General features: G+C 42.2%; 1 protein-coding gene across 1 annotated transcript in view; it reads left to right on the top strand.

The window, feature by feature from the left end:
• VWCE (von Willebrand factor C and EGF domains) overlaps nt 1–25,475 on the top strand; it is a 463,775-nt gene that overhangs the window by 262,839 nt on the left and 175,461 nt on the right. The window contains exons 14-16 of the mRNA XM_085648045.1: nt 5,686–5,768; nt 10,496–10,583; nt 16,002–16,087. Of these exons, the coding sequence (XP_085504171.1) occupies nt 5,686–5,768; nt 10,496–10,583; nt 16,002–16,087 (257 nt within the window). The remainder of the gene's footprint in view (nt 1–5,685; nt 5,769–10,495; nt 10,584–16,001; nt 16,088–25,475) is intronic.

Raw genomic sequence — 25,475 nt, 5'->3', positions numbered from 1 at the left:
TTACTATATATATATATATATATATATATATATATATATATATATATATATATATATATATATATATTACCTACTGGCGGTCGCCAGTAGGTAGTTATAGTTAGGACCCCTTTTCCATAGGAAATGCGCAACATTCTATTTGGAATAACTTTGGCGCCGGTCGACGAATCCTCGCGAATTTCTCAAAATAGGTGGGGCGCTACGCTCCGCTCCTACCCTGAAAGTCTCGGGGGGATTCGTCAAGCGGGGGCTGAGATAAAAGGGGGGTCCCAAAACGCGTTTTCCCCATGCATTTTTCCATAGGACCTTTAGACAGGGCTACAGCCCGAACGGCTGAACAGAATTACTTGAAATTTGGCAGAGAGGTAGCCATAAGGTCAAGGAAGTGCCTTTTGCAGGTCTGGTGTAAATCTGTTCAGTATTTCCGGAGAAAATAGCATTTAAAAGCATATATATATATATATGCGCGCAGGGTGCGCGCACCGTGCGAGCACCCTAACGTGCGCGAGCGTAATTCTGATTGGTGGTTACATGTTAGTCAACGTTCGAATCGGTCGAAATCAGGAAGTGTCAGCCGCCATTTTGTTTGTTTTCAGTGCGAGAGTGAAAAAGGAAGGTGGCGAACGTGAAAAGGGGGCAGGGTAGAGAGTTCCTGACCCCCTAGCCTTTGTCAGGGGGTCCCTGAAGGACCCCGAAGGCAAAAAAAAAAGTATTTTTTTTTAAAAATCGCGGGGGTGCGCGCACAGTGCGCGCACCCTGAAAAACACAAAAAAAAAAATTTTTTTACAAAAAAAAAAAAATAATTCGCAGGGTGAAAACCAAAAAAAAAATAATAATAATTTTTAATACGTAGTTTATTGTAAAATAAATATATAAAAAATAATACATAAATAAATTAGCATTTAAAAAACCGTACAAATTCACTGAAAAAACCATAGGTTTCACACACGTTATAGTTAGGAATTAGCATTTAAAAAACCTTGCTAATTCACTGAAAAAACCATAGGTTTCACACATGTTATAGTTAGCTGGACATTTTACTGATAAAAAACCAATGAAATTCCCCCGTTATAGTTACTGTAGGCAACTATAACTCACGCGACCGTAATCCTCTGCTGATGACATATGTGTCTTTATGAAAAAAAAATATTTGTAATATATGTATAGCTAAAATTTAATGGAAGAAGACATGGGCAAATAAGTGTCTAAATACAGTATTAGCATCAGCAGAGGATTACGGTCGCGTGAGTTATAGTTGCCTACAGTAACTATAACGGGGGAATTTCATTGGTTTTTTATCAGTAAAATGTCCAGCTAACTATAACATGTGTGAAACCTATGGTTTTTTCAGTGAATTAGCAAGGTTTTTTAAATGCTAATTCCTAACTATAACGTATGTGAAACCTATGGTTTTTTCAGTGAATTATATATATATATATATATATTATCTACTGGCGGTCGCCAGTAGATAGTTATAGTTAGGATCGTGTTTCCATAGGAAATCTGAAAATTCTATTTTGAATAACTTTTGCGCCGGTTGACGAATCCTTGCAAAATTTTCAAAACTAATGGGCCGCTCCGTTCAGCTCCTACCCTGAAAGTCTCGGGGTGATTCGTCAAGTAGGGGCCGAGAAAAAAGGGGGGTCCCAAAACGTGTAATTCACTGAAAAAACCATAGGTTTCACACACTTTATAGTTAGGAATTAGCATTTAAAAAACCTTGCAAATTCACTTAAAAAACCATAGGTTTCACACATGTTATAGTTAGGTGGATATTTCACTCGTAAAAAACCAATGAAATTCCCCCGCTATAGTTAGTTCAGATAACTATAACTCGCGCGACCGCCACTCTATCACAAGGATGATGTCATCAGTGATGTCATGAGTGATGCCACTGACCATGTCATGAGTGATGTAATATGTGACGTCATGAGCAGTGGATTGCGGGCGCGCGAGTTATAGTTATCTGAACTAACTATAACGGGGGAATTTCATTGGTTTTTTACGAGTGAAATATCCACCTAACTATAACATGTGTGAAACCTATGGTTTTTTAAGTGAATATATATGAATATATATATATATATATATATATATATATATATATATTCACTGAAAAAAACCATAGGTTTCACACATGTTATAGTTAGCTGGACATTTTACTCATAAAAAACCAATGAAATTCCCCCGTTATAATTATTGCAGGCAACTATAACTCACGCGACCGCAATCCTCTGCTGATGACATATGTGTCTTTATGAAAAAAATATATTTGTAATATATGTATAGCTAAAATTTAATGGAAGAAGACATGGGCAAATAAGTGTCTAAATACAGTATTAGCATCAGCAGAGGATTGCGGTCGCGTGAGTTATAGTTGCTAGCACTAACTATAACGGGGGAATTTCATTGGTTTTTTATCAGTAAAATGTCCAGCTAACTATAACATGTGTGAAACCTATGGTTTTTTCAGTGATATATATATATATAGACTGAGAAGCGAAGCTGTGCATACCAAATAAATTGCTTTTACTGGGGAAAAGAATGTCGTGTTCGAGTGCTGCTTGCCCTTTGGTCACCCCAAAGTCTCGGGGGGATTCGTCAAGCGGGGGCTGAGATAAAAGGGGGGTCCCAAAACGCGTTTTTCCCATGCATTTTTCCATAGGACCTTTAGACACAGCTACAGACCGAATGGCTGAACAGAATTACTTGAAATTTGGCAGAGAGGTAGTCCTCAGGTCAAGGAAGTGCCTTTTGTAGGTTTGGTGTAAATCTGTTCAGTAGATTCAGAGAAAATAGCCTTTAAATCAATATATATATCTGAGCCAGCGTACGGTGCGCTTACGGTGCGCTTACCGTACGCGTACGGTGGCGTGCGCAAGCGAGATTTTGATTGGCTGTTAGATCTTAGTAAACATTCGAATCGGTCGAAACCAGGAAGCGGCGGCCGCCATTTTCTCTCTCGCTCTCTGAGTTGGGCAGCAAAAACGATGCCAAAAAATGTCTAAAGAGGCAGTTTCTTGAGATCCTAACCACCCAGCATTGATATAGGGGTCCCCAAACAACCACCAAGCCCAAAAAAATTTTTTTTTTGTTTTCGGAAAATCGCCGATTACGCTTTCCGTACGCGTACGGTAAATTATTATTTTTTTTTAAATCATCCACACCCTCCCGACCCCGTGTGCAAATGGTGCCCGAAGGGCACCATTTGTGCATGGCTTATTACATATAAGAAATAAACAAAGAATAAATTTCACAAAGATGCGCATAATATGTCCCCCATGTGCGCACGGTGCGCGAAGCGCATCGTGCATACATGGCCCATCCCGCATAATGTGGGCACGCGGTGCGCGCAGCGCACCGCGTGACCACCGTGCATGCACGGCACTAACTGCGTAAAGTGGGCGCGCGGTGCGCGAAGCGCACCGCGTGCTCATTGTGCGCGCACGGAACGAACTGCGTTAACTGGGCGCGCACGCCACGAATGGCGTAAAGTAACTTAGCATTTAAAAAAACGTACAAATTCACTGAAAAAACCATAGGTTTCACACACGTTATAGTTAGGAATTAGCATTTAAAAAACCTTGCAAATTCACTGAAAAAACCATAGGTTTCACACATGTTATAGTTAGCTGTACATTTCACTCGTAAAAAACCAATGAAATTCCCCCGTTATAGTTAGTGCAGGCAACTATAACTCACGCGACCGCAATCTTCTGCTGATGACATATGTGTCTTTATGAAAAAAAATATTTGTAATATATGTATAGCTAAAATTTAATGGAAGAAGACATGGGCAAATAAGTGTCTAAATACAGTATTAGCATCAGCAGAAGATTGCGGTCGCGTGAGTTATAGTTGCCTGCACTAACTATAACGGGGGAATTTCGTTGGTTTTTTATGAGTGAAATGTACAGCTAACTATAACATGTGTGAAACCTATGGTTTTTTCAGTGAATATATATATAGATGTATATATATATGTTAGTGTGTGTGTGTATGTATACATATATACTTACATACATACATACATACATACATACATATTATATATATATATTACCTACTGGCGGTCGCCAGTAGGTAGTTATAGTTAGGACCACGTTTCCATAGGAAAACCTCAACATTCTATTTTGAATAACTTTGGCGCCGGTCGACGAATCCTCGCGAATTTCTCAAAATAGGTGGGGCGCTACGCTCCGCTCCTACCCTGAAAGTCTCGGGGGGATTCGTCAAGCGGGGGCTGAGATAAAAGGGGGGTCCCAAAACGCGTTTTTCCCATGCATTTTTCCATAGGACCTTTAGAACGAGCTACAGCCCGAACGGCTGAACAGAATTACTAGAAATTTGGCAGAGAGGTAGTCCCTAGGTCAAGGAAGTGCCTTTTGTAGGTTTGGTGTAAATCTGTTCAGTAGATTCTGAGAAAATAGCCTTTAAATCAATATATATATCTGAGCCCGCTTACGGTACGCTTACCGTACGCTTACCGTACGCTTACCGTAAGCTTACGGTGGCGTGCGCGAGCGCGATTCTGATTGGCTCTTAGATCTTAGTAAACATTCGAATCGGCCGAAACCAGGAAGCGGCGTCCGCCATTTTGTCTCTCGCACTGAGTGTTGTTTATCAAACATGATGGCCAAAAACATGTTACGGGGCTGTTTTGACAACTCCCTCCCACATAGTCATGTTGAGGGAGTCCCCAAACATCCCCCAAGAGCAAAAACGGTTTTATTTTTTTTTCGGCAATTTCGCGGGGTACGCTTACCGTACGCTTACCGTACGCTTACCGTAAGCTTACCGTACGCTTACGGTAAAAAAATACAAATAAAAAAAACACTATCCACACTTACCCCACCCCCTGTGCTTTTGGTGGCCGCAGGCCACCAAATGTGCAGGGCTTATTAATAGAGAAAAAAAACGTAATTTTGGCAACATGAAATTATAAAATCGAAATAAAAAAAACACTATCCACATTGACCTCACCCTCTGTGCTTTTGGTGGCCGAAGGCCACCAAATGTACAGGGCTTATTAAAGTTGATAAAAACCGTGCACGGAACGAACTGCGTTAAGTGGGCGCGCACGCCACAAATGGCGTAAAGTAACTTAGCATTTAAAAAACCGTACAAATTCACTGAAAAAACCATAGGTTTCACACACGTTATAGTTAGGAAATAGCATTTAAAAAACCTTGCTAATTCACTGAAAAAACCATAGGTTTCACACATGTTATAGTTAGCTGGACATTTTACTGATAAAAAACCAATGAAATTCCCCCGTTATAGTTACTGTAGGCAACTATAACTCACGCGACCGTAATCCTCTGCTGATGACATATGTGTCTTTATGAAAAAAAAATATTTGTAATATATGTATAGCTAAAATTTAATGGAAGAAGATATGGGCAAATAAGTGTCTAAATACAGTATTAGCATCAGCAGAGGATTGCGGTCGCGTGAGTTATAGTTGCCTACAGTAACTATAACGGGGGAATTTCATTGGTTTTTTATCAGTAAAATGTCCAGCTAACTATAACATGTGTGAAACCTATGGTTTTTTCAGTGAATATATATATATATAAGTGCTACATAAACGTCCTGAGTCAGTGAGTCTTCTAACTATTCAGGTGGTCCCACTTTTAGCATCAATTGGAGATTTCTCTTGTTCATCCCTTGCCTCTCTTCCAGGCTGTTTGTTTGAAGGCACTGAAAGAACCGAAGGGGCCGTTTTTCCACCCACTGTTGATGACTGTAGGGTCTGCATCTGCATTGTAAGTACCCATGAATTAACTCCTGTTATACAATTCTGAAAAAGGGGAAATTTGGAGATCGACTTTGAAATATAATGAATGCACTAAATTTTTTAGAAGGGACAAAGAAAGTAAATTCATACAAAATGGTTTGTTTTACTTCTCAAAATCAGTAGTGTTCAACTTATGATGGTGATCTAGGATGGTTGTTGAGTCCAGAGGCTCAGCAGCTCATCTTGCATTGCAGGGTCTTAAGAGTAGGAATTAAAGGCGAAGAGGGAAGACTTCAGAAAAGAAGAGTACATCAGGGCAAAGCAAGCAATTGGATATCTTCTCATAAACAGATTAGGAGGCGATACCTCTGAGGAAAGGATATGTTTGACCAAAGACTTCTGGGTGATTACAGGTGACATTAAGAGAGGTAAGACCCTCAGGACGGAGGAAAATATGGGAGATCTCATGGAAGAAAAAAGAAAGATATTTTAGGCAAGTTGGTGACATAGAACTTCTCAGAGAATTGGAAAGGCATTGGGATTGCAAGGGAGAAGCCAGACCAATATGTAATATTTCAAGATAATGGAAGTAAAGAAGCATCTAGAGTCAGAAGAAAAAAAGGCAACAACATGGGACAAGTAAAAAGGAAACTTCTCCCTGGGCAGATGGAAAATTCTACTCTCAACAAAAGATGTAAGGGTAATGGAAGGTGAGGAGAATCTTGAGACAGTCAAGAATTTTTACTAAATTGAAAGGAGATAAGTACTCAAGGCTTTGCCTTCTCAACAATGATATATCTGCCAACTATTGTTGTCTGAGGAAGAAACTACTTGTACAATGTAATCGAGAAAAAAATACAGTTTGTAAGCAACAAACAACCGGCTAAGTGATGTGACTCCCACTACCTCTGCACTTTGGTTTATTTTGGATACATGAATGGTATTGGCACATTCTTTCCACAGCTAGCATTGGAGTGTCACATGGCCACTATATTATTGCCTTTCCTTTTCTACTTGCAAGGACTAGGAAAAATAGGTATTTTTTACAAGAGTGAAAGAGAAGCTTTTAATGGCCTCTGCCGGTCCCTAAAGATGACCAGTAGTGTTTCCACAGAGGCACACTTCAAATCATTTTGTTGAGTTTCCTAATTGGTAGTGGTGGTAATGTGAGTGAAGGAAGCAAGCTTAACACAACAGGTATAGACTTCAGACTCTTTACCCATTTGATTAAGAATAATCACCCTCAAAATGCTTGAATTCAAATCTGTGTTGTAGAGGTAGCACTTCAACTCACACTGAGTGGCTAAGGATCCTGAAACCAAGTGTTTGTGGCATGTGTTCCTGTAGATACACGTTCTGTGCATACTTATGCCATTTAGTGTTGGGCTCCGATGTGTGGAAGATGTTTTTCTTCAAAGAAGTCATTTTGAGTCACAACGTACAGTGACTCCACCTATTGCTGGCATTGCTCATGAACATTAACTTCATTGTTAGATACTTTTTATTCGAGCTCCGGTTCAACGCTGTATTATCTCGCCAGGCCTGTTCGGTTCCATTTACCTTGTTTGAAGAAACAGTGCATCTTCGTTGGTTCCTAGCGTTAGAGTTGTCTCGCCTTTGCTTCTGTGGTCGACTACTTTGATGCCTCATACAGGTCCTGGCCCCTTCAGGTCTCCTTCTATTCCTTGACAACTGAGAATATGCCTGTAATGGAAAGAACTCCATTCCGATACGGCCCAAGTGTTGAGCAATGTACCCCAGGGCAGACCTACATGAGGTTTACAAGCTTTATCTGTCCCGAGCCCATCAGGGCTCTTGCTCAGCGTGCGTTGCCTAAGTAAATGAAAAGACTCTGCTACAGCATTGGGATCATTACCTTGTATTGGCATTCATGGCGCACCAACGTTTGCAAGACACATCGGACCTGTTCAGAGACCAGGAGACCAAAGCTTCTGCGGCAGAGATCCAACTTTCGCAGCTGAAAAAGGACTTGGACTCCGATTTCGACGAGACTCCACCCAGCCAGCATCCTTCTGCCAATACAGCCTTAGTGAGTAAAGTTTCCCTGCCTTCCATCTCCCATCACCACTTGGAAGTCGAACCTCACCCACAAGAGGGTCGAGCATCGAGCGCACACACCAGCCATGAGATCTCCAGTCCACCACTGCCACACAGTCTAGGACGGCACCTTGATACCGACTCAGAGCCGATGGGAGTACACTGCTCAGCATTGACGCTCAGCTCCAAGACATGCCCTTCCACCTTAGAAGGCTCTTCGGCATCAGCCTCACAACTGCCCTAGAAGCCAATCTCAGTGCTGAAGACTTGGGAGTGGAAATCCAGCTCACCGCCTGTAACCCATAAGACTCACTTGGCTCAGAGGAAGTCAACATCCCGATCACTGTCATCTGTCACCTCCATGAATCAAAAGCAACCTATCCTCCAGCGGAAGCTACAAGAGGAACTCGATGCCAGGCAGCAGCAAATTCATTTTCACCCTGGAACATGGCGAATATTGGCTAAACCTGTTTTTCACACCTAAGACTCCCTCCCGCCAAAGAGGAAATTGACTTTTGAGAAGGCCATCAATCCACCTTTTTACACAGTGCCTAAAAAACTTTGGTGCCACGATAAGGGCACATTACCACCACCACCTCCATCTGACAGTTCACCTCCACCTCCCCAGCCCTCTTCACCACACCGCCAACCAGTCTCCCCACTGCTACCAGTGGGCCTGCCACCTGAGTCTCCTCAGGGTCCCCCTACTTCAGAGTTTGGGGGGGATAGCTCTAAGTCTCCCTATGACCCTTATGATGCACCTTATGACACGCAACCACATGATTTTCCATGGGATTATTATGCCGTGGATCCTCCAAGTGACACATATTCGGACCTGAATCCAGCTGAACCTTGCCCTCCGGATGATACAACTGCGTATCATGAGTTACTGCAAAGAGCTTCTGCTTACCATAAAGTCAAGGTGCATAAGCAGCCTACAGAGGATTACTTCCTCATCAGGCATCTGTGGTGATGGTCACTTGCGGAACTGGGTCCATGAAGGGCCATCCCTTCAACTGGTTGTTTGCATTCCACCATGACAGAGAGCAATGAGTACGGCCCCAGATCAACACTAGATCCTCTCACTGACCCTCCCCTTGTAACCACTGTGTGGCTAGGCACTCCTATAATGGATGCATGTTTAACCTGGTGTGTGGGACTATGGCAACGCAAGAGGCCATCATCTTCAAGAGGCACATGAACTTTCTAGCAGTTACGTGGTGATCAGACTGAAAAACAGCTTTCTCTCCTTTCACTACTTCAGAATCAAGTATTGTCCCATGAAAATGCTAGTCTTGCATGGGTTGCAAAGTGGCTTTCTGGTAGCCATCACTTCCCTCAGACATGTTAGTGAGTTACAGGCTCTTACTCTAGAAGAACCCTTCTCTCAACTGTACCACAAGAGAGTTGTGCTCAGGACAACCCCCAAATTTCTACCCAAGGTGGTTTTTAGTTTCCACCTCAATCAACCCATAGAACTCCAAATGTTCTTCCCACATCCAGAATCAGTAGCAGAACGAGTTCTTCGCTCTTTAGATGTCTATGACATTGACCGGACAAAGCCTTTCCGTAAGACACAGCTTCCTTTTCCAGACTTCACAAAGGGTGTGCTCTATCCAAAGCAGGTATAGCATACAGACCTATTATGCTAAAGCCAAACGCCCTTCGCCGATCCCTCCCAGACCCCACTGATCTTCCCACAAGAGGACCATCTACAGCTTTCTAGGGTAATATTCCTATACTTTACATTTACAAAGCAGCTACCTTGCCTACACCCCCCATATTTACAAAACATTATTGTGTGGAAGTTCTAGCTCATCAACTAGTGAAAGTTGGTCAGGCTGTCCTGTGCACACTTTTTCAATTTCTGGCAACTTCCTCAGGCTAGCTGCTGCTTCTGGGAGGACTGTTTTACCGTCTATACACAGCATATATATCTACAGGTACACATGCCACAAACTGAAAATGTTACTTAATCTGTAAGCATCTCTTCACAGCATGTAGTGCTATAGATTCACATGCACCCACCCTCCCTGGATGACTTTAGGTGTTTCAGATGTTTTTAACTTTTACCCTTGATCTTTCCTACGTCCTGGTCTTCTTTTTTGTGTCGCTATTCTCCATCTACATCCTCACCCTTCATCTGGGAAAAACAATCTAATAATAGAGATGATGCCCATGTGAGTTACCACCAAGAGGTGGAGCCATGATACCTCGTGACTTGACAAGACTGCTTCAAAGAATAAATACTTGCACACTTCCAAGCCCAACACTAGATGGCAGGTGTATGCACAGCATGTGAATACACAGCACTACATGCCACAAACAGAAGCTTATAGGGTAAGTAACGTTTTCTTTTTTGATGTAGTCAGACAAGGTGATCTTTTCAAAATGTAGATACGAAGAGAAATATTCTGGTCCACTCTTGAACTACTCTACTTCTTGCTTCTCTGATCTTACCTAGCATGTGTGGTTTCTGAAACGTTTGGCTGAAAAAGAGTTAGATCGAATATTCAGAATATGGTATGCTGAGGACATGCCCTTTAACTCTGAATACCATAGGCATTTATATCCGTACAAAGACTTTCTGAATTTTCAAACTAATCCTATGTATCTGAATTGAGTTAAAATCAGTTGGCGTGTTTGCCACACGTTTAAAAGAAGATCACGCTGAGCACTTCTGATTTGTTCTCACAGGCTGGAAATGTGACATGCATCACCCCAGACTGCCCTGACATCAGTTGCCAAAACCCTGTTATGTCAGATTGCTGCCTTCGCTGTCCAGGTTGGTGACTCCACTCTTATTCGGATGATTAATATGAAGCTCTTGAGTGTTTGTAAGACATGCATTGACAACTAGGGATAATTATCGTGAGCTTGCAAGGATCTTTACCTTGGTGAGTACAGATTATCTGTTCTGGGCCAGTTTCTGATCTGCATGCTGTAGTGAAAAAACATTTTTTGTGAAATCTGATGTTATCTTTCCTAGGAGAACAGAGTATCTTATAACTACAAGCAAGTACAAGTTCAACCATATTACACCTCCTGTCTCCTTTCTAAATTGAATCCCTTGGAAGAAAGATGTTCTTTTGTTCTTTTAAAATAGTTTGTCAGAACGACAACACTGTACACTTAGATTCATCTAAATACTTGCCAAAAAAGCTCATGATTTATGGTGGCACTAGAAGTCTCGGGAGCAAAGGGATGCCCAGGCTGGTCATCGCACTATTGAATAAACAGACCAAGGATACCCCCGCTTTCTCAGGCAATGAAACTGTTGAAAGTATCTCTCTTATCTTTTAAGATAGATATAAAGTGCCTTCTGAGGATCAGGACATTGTTCAACCTCAAGCATCTATGAGGCAATGTGTACCTAAATTACACCTAAACACAAATAAAAAATAAATATCATTGCAAGAAAGTAAATCTGCGGAGTCAGTGGCAAAAAATAGACCATAATAATTCAAGGTGCAATGCAGAAAGCAAAAAATATTAGTCAAAATGCATATACCCTATCTGAACCTTGGTTCGATAACAGTCTTAGAGTTCACAAACAAGCCTGTAGAAGACTCAGATGGAAATGGCGCTCTAATTATGACCATAGTGATAAGGTGGCTTATAAACAAGCTCTAGGGACTTACAAAAACTTGATTTCCAAAGCCAAATACAGCTATTTTACGATGAAAAGTAAATCCTCTTTGAATGTTCCAAAATAACTTTTTACCACAGAACAAAAATTAAGTAAGGTTCCAGGACCTAAAGATAAATTAGCCAGCCAAGCATTCTGTAACACATTAGCCAACTTCTTTCAAAATAAGGTAGAAGTGGTCTATAACACGTTCTCGACCAATCACTGTCAATGAACTGCACACCTAGATCGATAAGATTAATAATATTGACTCAATAGATGACAGTCTTTCAGGCTTTCCTGACTCAGCAGTAATCTTGTCTGATTCATCTACCATTTCACAAGATATCTCTCCCTCGGATCTCACTGGGAAATCTCTACTGATATCCTTCTCCCCTCTATCAGAGCAATCTGTCCTGTCCAAGTCTGGCTCCCCACTGGACACCTGCCCTCTTAGGATTCTTCAGCTAGCGCTAACAGTTATTTCTAAGTATCATACAGACATCTTTACAGGATGTTTTTCTGCTGGGCTCCTTTCCAAAGGAATGGAAAAGGGCTTCTATTCTGCCTCTCTTAAAAAATGCTAACTTGGACAGCTATAACCCTGACAACTATAGGCCAATGTCTTGCCTTCCATTTCCTTCTAAGATCATCAAAAAAGCTATCAATCAGAAGCTATCTCAGTTTCTTACAAATAATTCACTTCTTGACTCCATGCTGTTTGGTTTTAGAAGCCAACACAGCACAGAAATAGCCTTGCAATGGATGTAATGCTGCTCTGATTTTATTAGACCACTTGACAGCATTTGACACTGTCACCTCATTGATGGTCACGTCACCATTGGGATCGGAGACAAGGCTCTCGAGCTCCTCTAATTGTTTCTTTCAGACAAAGAACAGTTCGTTGAGCTCACTGGTTTCAAATCTCACTCTCTCTGCCTTGTGGGGTCTTTCGGTAATTATCTTTAAGTTCAACCCTTTTTAACTTGCATGTGACTCCCTTGGCTAACTTCATAAGATCATTCGGTTTTGCAGTAGTGTCCTAAGCCAATGACACCCAAATCGTGGTGTCGGTAGCTAGCAATCCTGATGATACGGCCTTCAGATTCCATGACTGCATGCTCCAAATTTGGAAGTGGATGGCCATCAATTGTCGAAAATTAAATTCAAGATAAATGGAGGTTCTGCTCTTCAGGTCTAATACATCCTTTTGGTCTCCTAAGTGGTGGCCGCAGGAATTGGGGGATCTACCTACCCCAGTTCCTAAAGTAAAAAATCTTGGGGTTTATTTTGACAATAAACTCTCCTTCGAAGGCCATGTTAGTTCCATTACTTCATCAGGCTTCTTCATGCTTACAGCCCATGGTAAATATTTCCTCACATTCCCTCCGAAAATTGCAGAAGGCGGTGATTTCTGCTCTCATTCTGTCAAAAATTGATTACTGCAGTACACTATTTACCAATATTCAGAAAAGATTTTTCAACAACTTGCAGATCTTACAAAATGCAGCTTCCCAGCTGCTTTTGGCTATTCCCAAACACCATTCTGTATCCCATACTCTTCCACTCATACATTGACTACCGGTTAAGAGAAGGATTGAATTTAGAGCCCGCTGTATTGCTTTTCATGACCTACATGACTCAGGACCTGACTACTTCAAACAGTGTTTGCAACGATATGTCCCTAGCAGATCTCTGCGTTCCTCCACAGTATTCCATCATGTTATCCCCAAGGTCAGGAGAGCTAACTGGGGAGGAAAAGGTTTCATTACCCTGCATTGCTAGATGGCGGAATTCTCTGCTGTGGGATCTTAAAATCAAGCAAGATTTACTTTCCTTCCGTAAAACCCTTAAAACCTGGCTTTTCCATCTATGATTCTCTTTGAAGTTGATCTACTTTCTTCTGCTTAGGTTTTCTTTTCTTCTCCTTTCTGAGCAAAAGCACCTAGACACCCTAGGGTAGTAGTTCGCTTTTATACATTTAGTTTTCATTTTCTTCATTTCAAATTAAATCAATATAGGGAATTCACTTAAGGCTCAGTCAAATGTAGGATTAGAATGACATAAAGTCAATGTAAAAATATTTTAAATCCATATCAAGAGTCAAACCAACAAGAGTTCCATCTCTAAAGTCAGGGAGTCAACAGACTCCCCTCCAGGATTCGCCATATTTGTAAGCAAATCTACAATAGAAGTAAATGTAAATCACACAGTCAGCATAGGGTGAGCAAATGCAGCACTAAATTGACAAATCACAGTTCAGAATTATGCTAACGTCATATAATAAGCGGTGGCTGCTACTTAACTGCAGTCGAAGGGCGGGTGGAGGGGGGAGGGAATAAAAAAAAGATTTTTTAATCACTTACTTGACTGCCAGCCGCCTCTCTGTCCTCTTCGCCTGCTTCCAGGACACCAAGGACAAGAAGCAGGAAGCATACAGCTCCCATTCTCCCCTAGCCAATCACAACGCTGCGTTACAGCAGCATTGTGATTGGTTTGAAAGCTGTGGTTCGGCGCTCAGAGAGGGACTGGGAGGCTGTGCATGTTCTCCACCCAGGCTGTACAATACAGCCAGCTGGAGAACATGCAAAGCACGCATGACTGTTTGGCTGGCCCAAGGCGGCCCGTCAAACCGTCGTGCGCACTTAAGAGAGTGCTCATCACTTTTCCCCCTGTTCCTCTGTGACATCCCAGCCCGCCCCTAACCAGCTGAGCAATGATGGGAAAATAACATAATAACAATGCTTTATTATCATTTTATTTTTCCCTTTTGACCTGCTCACAGAGCAGTGGGGTGACGCTCCTCCACTTTAGCGGAGGAGCCGCCCCTTTATATAATACTACCATTCTAGTACCAGCCTCTAACAGAATATTAGCATGTCCTATTCAAACTATAGGTGGGAGGGATTTGGGGCGTTTTACTCCGCGGAGTTCTGTGGATTTGCCCTAAACCTCAGAGAGACTACGCGGAGTTCCGCAAGCGGTGGAGTTGTGGCACATCATGCTGCTCACGCTGATTTTTAGATCTGGGAGCTTGTCCCGCACTGTAAAGTCAGCATGAATGGCACGACACAGCGCCACAGCGCACTAGAGAGCACTGCTTCTTTCTGCCACTCAAGTGGATTTTCTACTCAAGCGTTAGCTTTCTCACTGCGAACGGCAGCTTTCTAAACCTGAGCCCACATTCAGAAATCTCGCTGGGAAGAGGTCTAGCACTTGATTTTCTCACTTGCGCTCCTGTTGGCGAGCCTTGCGTGAGAAAAAAATCTGACACCCCGCGGGTGTTGGAGTTTTTCAAAAACTCCGCTCTCCAAATGGGAAAAGTTCCCCGAAATCCCCTGGTGGAGTGGAGTTTACCACCCACCCCTAATTCTGACCTAATGTCATCAGAGGTGCAGTACAAAAATAGTTACATAAACAATGGAAGTCTCACAAAATAAATAGGTTTACAACATCATAAGCAGATAGAGCCTTAAAAATAGCGAAAAGCTTCCCCCATGGTTTTTCAAGAATAGCACGTCAATATAGATCATTTAAACAGTGCTCATTGAGTACATGTGCTGTGACAAGAAGATGGAGTCGAGGCCTGGTTAGTTAAATACAGAAAAATGCAGTTTCGCAAAGTACAGCATTTTTTGTTTTTGTGCATAAATATACAAAATGTTTAACACACATTTTAATAAAGTAAAATCCACTTTGTCACCACCAACAGTCTGAAAGAAAATTCCAGATCAAATAACAGAGATCCCTTCTCTCTTTATGTTCAAATGAGAGTTGAAAAACACACTATCTAACTAAATGCCCAGGTGTAAAAAAAAACTTAGGATCCTCTACCTGAAGTTCCCTTAATGCCTTCTAACCTCCTTACAATTTATATGATTAATATAAGACATATGATACTTGAATCATTCTTTTCTTTAAGATTATATCATGTCTTTTTAAATCCTTGTAAGGCGAATGCTATTGCAATTGTTTCTTCAGACTCATTGTACAGCACCAAAGGCTGTATAAAAACCTCAAAGTTGGTAAATCAAAAAACAAATGATATCTCAGAAAGCAGGGGATTTTTGTAGTTGGTACTGGGATCTTTTCTCTGTAAATACATGATATCTGTTTCCATTAACTGAATGGGATGACTATATTTATATTGATATTGATGGTTCTATATGAAGTGTGTTTCTGCTTAAGCTAATCTTTAAAGCCCCTTGTTTTCCTTTATGGACTGGTAGAGGACGGGTACACCAAATATTTCACTTACTCGAATATAGATTTCAATAATTCCAATCATAGAATCTTGATCTTGGAGTGCAATTGATCTCCACCTTATGAGAAGTGTTGGGCATGTTTGAACCCCAACAGCAATGACCTAACCTAACCACGGGGAGTTGTGCAATTGTTGCCTCGGAGGGTAGTTATGATGTTTTTAACCTGGATTCTTTATTACTCTTCTTGCTTGGTCACTTCCGGTCACCTTCTGATCTTTTGTTCTTTGATCCAAGCAGGTAAGACACATTTCCCTCTTTGTTGTATCGGCATTTCAAGTCCATTTAATATATTTTTTCTTCTTTTTTACAGCTGAATGTGTGTTCCATGGTGAGACATTTCCCGATGGAGCAGAATTCAGCAGGGATGGGGATAAGTGCTCCTCCTGTATATGCCGGGTACGTTTTATCATTGTTTAAGTTATGAGTGGCCATTATGGCTCATCACAAAGATTATCCTGACCCACTATGCTCCTACTGTATTTACCCAGTTTATTTCACTCCGTCAAATATCCCTGAATTATGCCATCACTATTTTCTCAATTCAATCTTTATACTCCTTTTTCCCCTTCACCATCATCCAATTATGTTACTGTCCCTTTCCTTTCCCTCATTCTACTTTCAATGACTCTCAAATGTTATGTTTTTCAAAAAGTGGGTTATGCCGTTCCTCTCAAGTCAGAGAGTGCAGAGTCAGGTAAGACAGGAATCCCAGGTGCCCCAAGAAGTGGGGTCAGTGTTGGGAATCCATAAATTGGATAGTAGTGCCCTCCCACACCCTTGCAGGTATCATGCTTCATCATCTGGGCTGCTCCTCGTTGGGTCGGCGGTGCAATACCCAACGGGCTCCCTATAGTAGAGGCTCTTTATCGGAGATCTTTTTATCCAAATGCCGTATGGTGAAGTGTCGGTGTGGGGCCAGTATTGTGTAGATGAAATGAAGTGAGTTAAAATAGGGTTGGGAGTGCCGAAGTAAACAAGTATTTATTCTGGGGGTCTCCTACCCTAAGTAAAAACAAAAAACAAGGCACTAGCCCGAGTGTAATGTCTCGTGAAGTGTGTATCCTTGTTCAGAAGGTGTGGGTCAACATGTTTCTCACTACTGGATAAGTATCCTCGTGATTCTTTAGGACCTAAAAAGATAACTATCTACACCTAAACTGCGTGGTATATTTTCTACTCACGGTAGTAGTGTCTATTGGTTAGTGTACCTGGATCTACCTGTTGTGGGAGACAAAAAACGTATAGATATCGTTCAGGTTGATGTGGTACATCACAAACATAGGCACGGTCTTGCAGTGACTCTGACTTCTATCTAAAACAAACGTGGAGTGAACGCAATTGCGTTGGAGGACGTTAAAAACAACAGTTTTAATAAAAACAGGTGGTGGGTCTCCACAGTGAGCTATTGTGACTCTAAGCCCCTATGGAATACCATGATGCAGCAGAAACAGTGTGAGGTACTCACCCTATTCAGTACAATCACCAGGCATCCTCAGTACCCGGTGGGATATGCATAACGCTTGGCTCCTATATTAATAGGACTAAACAGAGAGACAATTCATACATGAAAGTTGGAGGTAACTATATTAAAGATTAAGTGAGTAGTCTCTATTATGTCTAAATTCTGTTGTTCTGTGTAAACAAAGGCATTCTTAAGTCACTACATTGGCATAATAGCTCGGTAGTTGGTTGACTAGAAAGGGAAGTAGTCAGAACATTCAGCTTGACTGTGTATCATCAAAACGATGTTAGTGATCCCCGTATTATCAGTCAATAGATGTAAAGCAATAGTGGGTTGGTCAATACCCAGACCGTGTTAACAAGCCTGCAAATAACTCAATAGTCTTGGGGTGCCAAATTGCGGGTGTTTGGTCGTTTAACTGCCTCAATTAATCAGACCACTAGCGGAGAAGACAAGGAAGTGTATGCCTCTCAATCAACCCAAAAGGGGGTGCGGTCCATAGTAGAAACGGTAGGGAGGTTTTCAATGAAATTAAAATTAAAGCAGTATTGCACCGCCGACCCAACGAGGAGCAGCCCAGATGATGAAGCATGACACCTGCAAGGGTGTGTGAGGGTACTACTATCCAATTTATGGATTCCCAACACTGACCTCCCTTCTTGGGGCACCTGGGATTCCTGTCTTACCTGACTCTGCACTGTCTGACTTGAGAGGAACGGCATAACCCACTTTTTGAAAAAAAACCTTATTGTTTACATCTCACATTTTATGAACATAGAAATGAAATGAGGACTGACAGTCTAATCCAGTCTCCTCGTATTTCCACAAAACCCCGGATAGTTGAGTAAACACTACAGGACCTCTCACCTGCCTCCTATTGAGCATTACTAAGGTAGTGCCTGTCACAGGTTTTTTTTCATGAAAGCCCAACCTTATTTGGGAAATTGCTCATGCTTCCATGCTGGTGACAGTTACAAGCATCTGCAATTTCTTACTGAGGCTATCTCATGCATGCGCCACCACCATATTCCTTACGTCCACAACATCTGCTGGAGACTGTTTCATGCACTGCAAACTCTAGCACCACTACTTAATGCAGCCTCTCCCATCTGCCAGAATATGCGTCATGGATCGCTTCCCTTTGCAAGAGGCTTTTCTATGCTCTAACACTTCAGTTCTATGATCCACCATCCATCCATTATAGCAGCTGCTATATGCATCTACCCTTATTTTTTCAGGATGTTTTTTTTTTTTTTTTTTTAAATATATTTTTATTTTATTTTCCACATTGCACATTATATTCATCAATACATATTTTGTAATCCAAAATATCATTTTTAACATTGGGAGTTACTCATACAAAAAAAAAGAAATAAAAACACGTCACACCATAATTACTCTTAATACCTAATAAATTCAAGAAAAGAAATAGAAAAAACCCAGAAAACCAAGAACCAAGAGCCCCCCTAAGTCCTCCACTCTCTACCCTATCCCTTCCCTCCAATGTGCTAATGGGTTCCAAATTCTTACACCTAAAGCTCTCCCAGCTCTTCCCTTCCTGGCATATATAGGTTTTTCCAAATTAAATGTAGAGATTAAATTCGCCAGCCATATTTGCATATGCGGGGGAGTTTTATCAAGCCAGGCCCTAGCTAAAGTTAATCTATAAACAGCCATAATCATAAATAGAAATTCTTTCTCAGTATTCCTATTGTTCTCCATCCGCCCTATACCCAACAATATCAACGTAGGGTTTAGTACTATCTGTAAGCCTAGTGCCTGAGCCAAAAAATTCTCAATGTCCCTAATTAACGTATATAATTGAGGACAGGTGGCGAACATATGTATTATATCTGCATTAACTGAGCTGCAACGAGGGCAGGTAGTCCCATTCGTACCACCCCATTTAGCTATTCTGTCTGGTGTATAGTACAGTGAAAACAATGTTTTATAATGTTGCGATTGCAGGGGAGCCGAGCACAGTATAGTACATCCCAACTCCAACGACTCCTGGAAGTCATTAATTTCACATTGAAGTTTCTCCGTCCACCTATGTTTATATTTATCCAGATCATCCACTTTAGTTTGGACTAACAAAGCATATGCTGATCTAATCGTATGCTGGCCACCAGTAGTTAAAGTCTCGAGCAAGTCGTTGGTTTGAAACCCTGCTACGCCACCCTGTTTGTTGCCCAAAAAGCTCCTTATCTGCAGATATTTAAAGAAGTCCCTGTTCCTTAAATCGAATGTCCTTGCCAACACACTAAACTGTAGTATTCCCTCTAAGTCTTTTAAGTCCCCAATTTGCTTTATACCTTTTTGATCCCAGCCAGACATGACTGAATCTGAAAAAATTTCAGCGGGGAAAGATCTATTATTATATAATCTGATGTACCTATGGTATCTACCCAGCCCCATTTTTTTCAAAAAAGCGCTCCATACTTTAATAGCCGCCGCTAAAGTTTTAAACTGTTTTCTTTTAAGACTCCCAAAATCAGTATATTTTAACAGACAATTTTCTGTCTCTTGACCCAATAAAATTGAATAAACGTCAGTCGATGAGGAAGTGACTTTCTGTAAGATCCCCCTCCTCCAATCAAACCCTGCATATATTGAAGTGCAGTTGCCATATAATACAGTCTAAAATCCGGTGCTCCCCATCCTCCTCTTTCTCTGGGTAGTGACATAAATCTATATGCTCTGCGCGTTTTCCCATGCGCCCATATAAACCTATTAAGAATACCCTCCAGTATGTTAAACCATTTACATTCAAAATATAATGGTATTGTTCTAAATAAATACAGCAACTTAGGCAAGATCGTCATTTTCACCATATTAGTGACCCCAACTAAGGAGAGATGTAAATTATTTGCTCTATTTAGGTCTACTTTTACTTTGGCCAAGACAGGGGAAATATTTTCCTCAACAATAACATCGATGTTAGCTGTAATTACTATACCAAGATACATAGCTGATGGCACCACCCTGGAATCGGCACATAAGGTATACATATTTTTAACTATCAAGGTCTTTGATTTATTCAGACTATAACCTGACAGTTGTCCAAACTTAGTGGCTTCACGTTCTACCTCCATTATAGCCATATCCGGGTCAGGGGTTAATATAGCCACGTCGTCGGCATATGCGAGAATTTTTACTGTTCTGCCATTCAAAACCATTGGGGGAATCCCCTCATTTCTGACCAGATGTCTTAAAAAAGGTTCAAGAAACAATGCGAAAAGAAGGGGTGACGAGGGGCAGCCCTGTCTTGTCCCCCTAAAGATTTTAACTACCTCTGTATACCCTCTATTCACTCTAATTCTGGCAGTAGGTCTTTTATACAAAGCTTGGATAGCTGTTATATACCCTTCCCCTATACCACTCCATCTTAGAACTGCCCAAAGATATTCCCAGTCGACCCTATCGAAGGCTTTTTCAGCGTCTAAAAAGAGTGCTGCCATAGGGTCGCACAGTGTTCCTGCAGCATCAAGCATTGTGATGACTGTCCTCACATGTTGGGTGGTTCCCTTACCTGGAATAAAACCATGTTGCGATGGAGTTACAAGCTGCTCTATATTCTCCGCAAGCCTTGTCGCCAGAATTTTAGAGTAGATTTTAACATCGGCGTTCATGAGGGTAATCGGTCTATATGAGGCCGGATATACAGGAGGCTTCCCTTTTTTTGGTATAACTACAATATCCGCCCCCCCCCCAGGTCTCAGGCGGGGAACCTCCTTGCTGCGTATGAAGCATTATATTAAACATCTCGCCCAGTACCTTATTATGAAACAATTTATAAAATTCCACCGGAATCTGATCTGGTCCAGCGGCTTTCCCAGAAGGGAGACATTCCATTGCCCTACTAATCTCATCTACCTGAAAAGGAGCATCTAATATCTCTCTATCTTCTGGCAGTAACACATCCGAAGAAACATCGCCCAAATATCTTCCTATATCAATTGAATCCCTTAGGCCCTCGAACGAGTACAAATTAGTGTAAAACTTATGGAAAGACTTTCTGATAAAATCTGAATCCGTGCCTAACTTTCCCTGTAGGTCCTGAATCTCCTTAATATCAGCATTTGTTGTACGCTGTCTAGTTCTAACCGCTAGAATATGTCCAACTTTCTCGCTAAGTTCATAAGTATCCTGTTTGTGTGCCAGATATTTTTCAGCAGCTTTTGAGATAATACCTTCCATAGCATCTCCCTTAAGAGTGACCAATCTTAAAATATAAGCATCCAGCGGGATTCCCTGCGTTGTGGCTATAGCCAAATTTTCTTCCGCTATGTATAACTTGCGCCTTATATCTTCTAGGTGTCCTCTCTCCCTTTTCTGTCTCGCTATCACAAAGCTCATAGTTTCCCCTCGGACCCCAGCCTTAAAACAATCCCAGACTACACCTGGTGGTGCCGTGCCTCTATTATCCTCCCAGTATTTCATTATCCACCTTTCCATATGTCTCTGGTATGCCTCATCTTTTAATAAACTACGTTCAAAGGTCCATTGAGCTTTTATAGTACTTATCTGAGTGATATTCAGTGTTAAAACCAGGGGATTATGATCAGATATAATCCTAGGTTGTTTCTCTATTTTTGAGTGATGGATTAAAGAATTAGAAATTAAAAAATAATCTAGCCTAACCAATACTTTATGTGGTAGGGAAAAAAAAGTGCTACCATCTAATAGGGGGTGATATTTCATCCATGGGTCTCCAAGAGAATTATGCTGAACCATATCGGCAAGAGCTCTGTACGATTTTTTCTTTCTCCCTAAATACCTCCCCCTAGGTGCTATAAAAGAGCTTGTTGGGTCATGGATATTAAAGTCGCCACAGCATATAATAGGTTCCGGCCACTGTGACAGGTCCATATCCATAAATTGCCAAGTATCAGGGTCGTCTCCAGTAGAACCATATATGGTTACTAAAGTAAACCGTGTCCCCTTCCAACATAAATCCACCATAACCCATCTTCCCCACTGATCCTCTTTTTTCCTATACACCACCAGATCCTTAAATCTTCCTAGTATTGCTACCCCCCTGGTTCTGGTATTTTGTTTACTTGCCACTAAGACGTCGAATCCCAATTGTTTCAAAAGATATATCTGCGCTACTTCGATATGGGTCTCCTGCAGACATACCAGATCTAGCTGTAAAAATCTCAGTAACCCTGCTACCTTTGCCCTTTTCCTAGGATCGTTAAGTCCACATACATTGATCGAGGCAATTCTACAGGGCATTAAAAGGTATCAAAAAATTATGCTTACTCAAGTCTAGCTTAACCATATTTAACCAAAAGGTATACCAATCTACACTCATTTGACATTGTCTACACGATCTAAATTGTATGTGTGATGTTTCCCAAAAACCAAAAAATAGCAAAGCAATGTGCATTATCAAACCCAATTGATTCCCGAATTTTAACCCTTGTGGTGTACCCCTCCACCCTAACCCGCCCCCACCCCCCCCCCCTTGTACAGGCAAATAGGTCCATAGGACCTATGTGTAGTCGGAGTGAGTGAGCCGTAACAATCGCGCCCTCTCTCCCATCCCTTCTTTCCTTACGAACGTTGGTTCTTCAGCTCATCCATGTACTGCTGGGCTTTAATCTCTGAGAAGAATATCATAACTCTCCCTCTAGTAACCACTTTTAATTTAGCAGGAAACAATAGGTAAGCCTCTGAACCCAGCCCTTGAAATTTAGAAATCAACTGCCTCAACCTCCACCTCCGTTCAACGGTGACATGGCAGAAATCCGGCCTGGCGAAGAAGGAGATACCCTCAAATGACCTCTTAGAATCTGGTCTGGCTTTCTCAATTATTTCCTGCCTTAATAGAAAATGTCCTAAATATACTAGGATAGCTCTTGGAAAGGCGGTTTTCCCACCTCCACTAGCCCCCTGCTCTTTTCTGAGTGTGAAGGGAAATCTGTGCGCTCTCTGGACTTCCCTGTCCCACTGCCACTGGGACTCCGGAAATGCCCCTCTAAGTAAGTTAATCACATAGTTCCTTGCGTCTTGCCCTTCCAAACCCTCCTCCACTCCCAGAATTCTGATGTTATTCCGCCTTTGGCGGTTTTCAAAGTCCTCCATCTTCCACTGAAAGTCCTGAGCCATCTTCCCTTGTGCCTCTTTACAGTTTTGCCAGTTACTGTAGTCGTCTTCGAGCTTGCTTGTACGCTCCTCCACCTCAGTTACTCTCCCCACCAGGTCCTCATAAAGTTTATTCGTCTTTCTTAATGAGGCTTGTATTTTCTTAGCATCTTGTCTTGCTTTTCGACTCACGGCTCTGGCCTCTGCCTGCATCTGTTTCAGCGTGCTAAACAGAATATCGAGAGAAGCAGATTGTTTCCCTGGCTCATTAATATCTTCAGCTTGATACACCTGGGTAGTGGCCGAATAATCCCAAAGCAGCCCTTTTTCGGTTTCTCCCAATCCGCCATTCTGTATATTTTTTGGTTTAGGCTTTATCTGTCTCTTTCTCAGAGTCGAGTCTCTTGCTGTAGCTATATCCTCCCCAGATGAATTAGTGTCCGAGAGCAATACTTCTTCATCATCTTCATCTTCCTCTTCGTCTTGCTCATCTGAGAGCTCACCACCAGATTGTACAGAATCAGAGTCCTCGTTGAGTGAAAAGAATCTCTCTCCTTCACCTGAGCCAACCTCCGCCTTTTCAGTTCTCCCCTCTCTAGAATCATGTACTTTCTGCTTATTTGTGTCTTTATTTGTCTCTTTTTTTCCCCCTCTTTCCCCCCCCCTCTCCCCTCCAGACTATTAGAGCTTCCCCAGGTAGCCAGGGCTTTATTCGGGGGGGTTCGGGGGTTTCTGGAGGTTTTAGGGGAGTTTTGGGGGGCGCTTAGCTCCGCTTCAAGTACCAAAATGGCACTCAACATATCGTTCTTCCTGTCCCCACCTTCCCTCGCACCAGAATTTGCATGTCCAAACTCACCCCGCTGAGTACCAAGAGGTCCTACCGGAGAGGCCACACCAAGCTCCAATGCCTCATGCTCGCGCTCTCCCACAGACTGCTGAGCCTGCTGCTGTTGGTGTTGCTTAGCAGCGGGAGCGTCTGCAGCTGACGCGCCTCCAGCGTCTGCCGCGTCCTCGAGGACGCTCCCCGGTTCACTGCCTCCAGTTCCATGACAGCCGATTCCGTTTGGCGTTTGATTCCCTGCTAGCCCGTGATGTCCGGAAAATGCCTCCGTCAAGGTGGGTTGTCTAAGCAGGGTCTCTCGAGGTTTAGACTTGATTTTGCTTCTATCCCCTCTGTCAGATTTATCCGCCGTTGTCGGAGCATGTTTGGAGGGCGGCTTGCTCTTGGCATCGCCCGATTGGGACCCTGTTGCATTAGCTCCGAGTAAACCGAGTAAATCAGCCTTCTCCCCTCTTCGTGTTTCCGTGGTATTCTTGTTCAGCTGCTGTATCGCCTTTCGAATCGCTCCTGGTTCCTTAGTACTAGTATTAAAGGTAGTTATCTCGACATGATCCTTTGGGAGAATCTTACACTCTTCTATTTGCTCCTTTGTCTTTACCTTTTCTTTAGTTTTATCGCTTTTTGCGGGCCGAGGCGGCATTGCGCCAAACTGTGTATATTTCAGCTTTATACACTCCACGGCCCGAGCAAATCTTCTCCAGCTTTCTCTCAACCGATGTAATTCTGATATTATATACTCCTTAATCCCCGAAGTAGGTATAGACATCGGTAGAACCAGTTATTGTCAAATTGCTCCCGCTCCAACTCCAACTCCAACAGTAATAGCCATAGCTAATTTCCAGATGGGAGAGAGAGGTTAGGGCGACCGCTTAGCACAGCTCACTCGCGGCCATCTTGCCTCCATTTTTTTCCAGGATGTTTGATGAATATATCCTCGCTGCTTCAGACAATTCCATGCATTTGCCTGCTCAGATGAAGGTTGCTCTCTTCATATATCTTGTCTGCTAAAAATGTGTTCTAGGCACCCACCACATCTTCTAAAGGATGCCCAATGACCTTGCTACATCTGCTTAAGATTGTTCTACGCACTCACCCCCTCTGCTAGTTCAACAGATACACACCCTCTGTTAAGGTTCTTCCATGCAACTACCACCTCTGCTGAATTGGATGTTCTAAGTGCATACCATCTCTGCTTGAAGCTGTTTACTGCACATGCAACATGTGCTCAGGTTGTTCTGGCGAGATTGTTCTGTGCACACAGAACCTCTGCTAGAGGCTATTTCAAGAATTTTACAGGTCTGCTTGGAACTGTTACATGCACACGACACCGCTTGCACCACTCAATAGAACTGCTCATTATAGTCATTATCTATGCTTTATATGCCTAT

The sequence above is a fragment of the Triturus cristatus genome, chromosome 3_2, assembly GCF_964204655.1.
Source record: "Triturus cristatus chromosome 3_2, aTriCri1.1, whole genome shotgun sequence".
Classification (NCBI taxonomy): domain Eukaryota; kingdom Metazoa; phylum Chordata; class Amphibia; order Caudata; family Salamandridae; genus Triturus; species Triturus cristatus.
This window is presented reverse-complemented; position numbering and strand designations above follow the sequence as displayed.